Here is a 798-nt window from a genome sequence, read left to right as displayed (position 1 = left end):
GTTTGTTTTACAACGTGCTAATATTTTTTCGCCCTGTTTTGTTTATAATACAATTGCAGATTCAGTGCATCTTAGAATGAAGACTGAGGTTGCATCTCTTTTTTTGTTTTTGTTTCTGAAAAAGGTGAATGGAACGTCATTCTGTAAAGTACAGACTGAAATAACTCTCTGTAAACAATAATTCTGTGAAACATATCAATAAATGTTTAAATCAACAAAATTAGCTGTTTACAGATGATGATGCTGGTGTGTTTTGGTCGCAAGGTCTGCATGTTTTACTCGTCTATGTGAGCCTTTGCAATGCATTTCGTAATATTTCTCCAAAGAAGAAGACCATCCTTTCGAACCTGGTATATGTGTTATATATATGTACTCGTTGTAAGGACTCTCCTGACCAAAACAAAAAAAAAAAAATTTTATTACTGTATTTGGTATATAATCCAGATTGATTCTTCTAGTATCAACAGCTACTCCCTTTATTAACGGCTTCCCTTTGTGGTATTTATCATTCGCATTTAAACACGTCAATACTGTTGCCTACAGAAGAAGACCCACGCACTGACAGAGGCTTAAAAAACTCTGTTGGAAAGGGGGCGGGGCGGGGTAGGGGAGATGGGGGGGAAGGAAGTCTAGCAAACACATGTGCACAATATATTCATACACCCTTCGAAATGTTCACAGAATGGAGTGTGTTGTGTAAACATGTTTCTGTCGTGAACTACAAGCATGTTTGGAGGTATGCGATAGTCTAGCGAGAGTATAGTATCAATGAAGCTGATACAATGCCTAGGGAAGACG

At 37.7% G+C, this 798-nt stretch overlaps 1 protein-coding gene across 1 annotated transcript in view; it reads right to left on the bottom strand.

Annotated features, from left to right (window-relative positions):
* The window catches only part of LOC119592898 (collagen alpha-1(I) chain-like), a gene marked incomplete at its 3' end in the record, with an annotated part of 11,365 nt that overhangs the window by 9,445 nt on the left and 1,122 nt on the right, over positions 1-798 (bottom strand). Inside the window, 1 exon segment of the mRNA XM_037941790.1 lies at positions 723-786. Coding sequence (XP_037797718.1) covers positions 723-786 — 64 coding nt within the window.

This window comes from Penaeus monodon, chromosome 31, assembly GCF_015228065.2.
Source record: "Penaeus monodon isolate SGIC_2016 chromosome 31, NSTDA_Pmon_1, whole genome shotgun sequence".
Taxonomy (NCBI): Eukaryota; Metazoa; Arthropoda; class Malacostraca; order Decapoda; family Penaeidae; genus Penaeus; species Penaeus monodon.
Note: the sequence above shows the minus strand (reverse complement) of the source record. Positions and strands in the feature narration are given on the sequence as shown.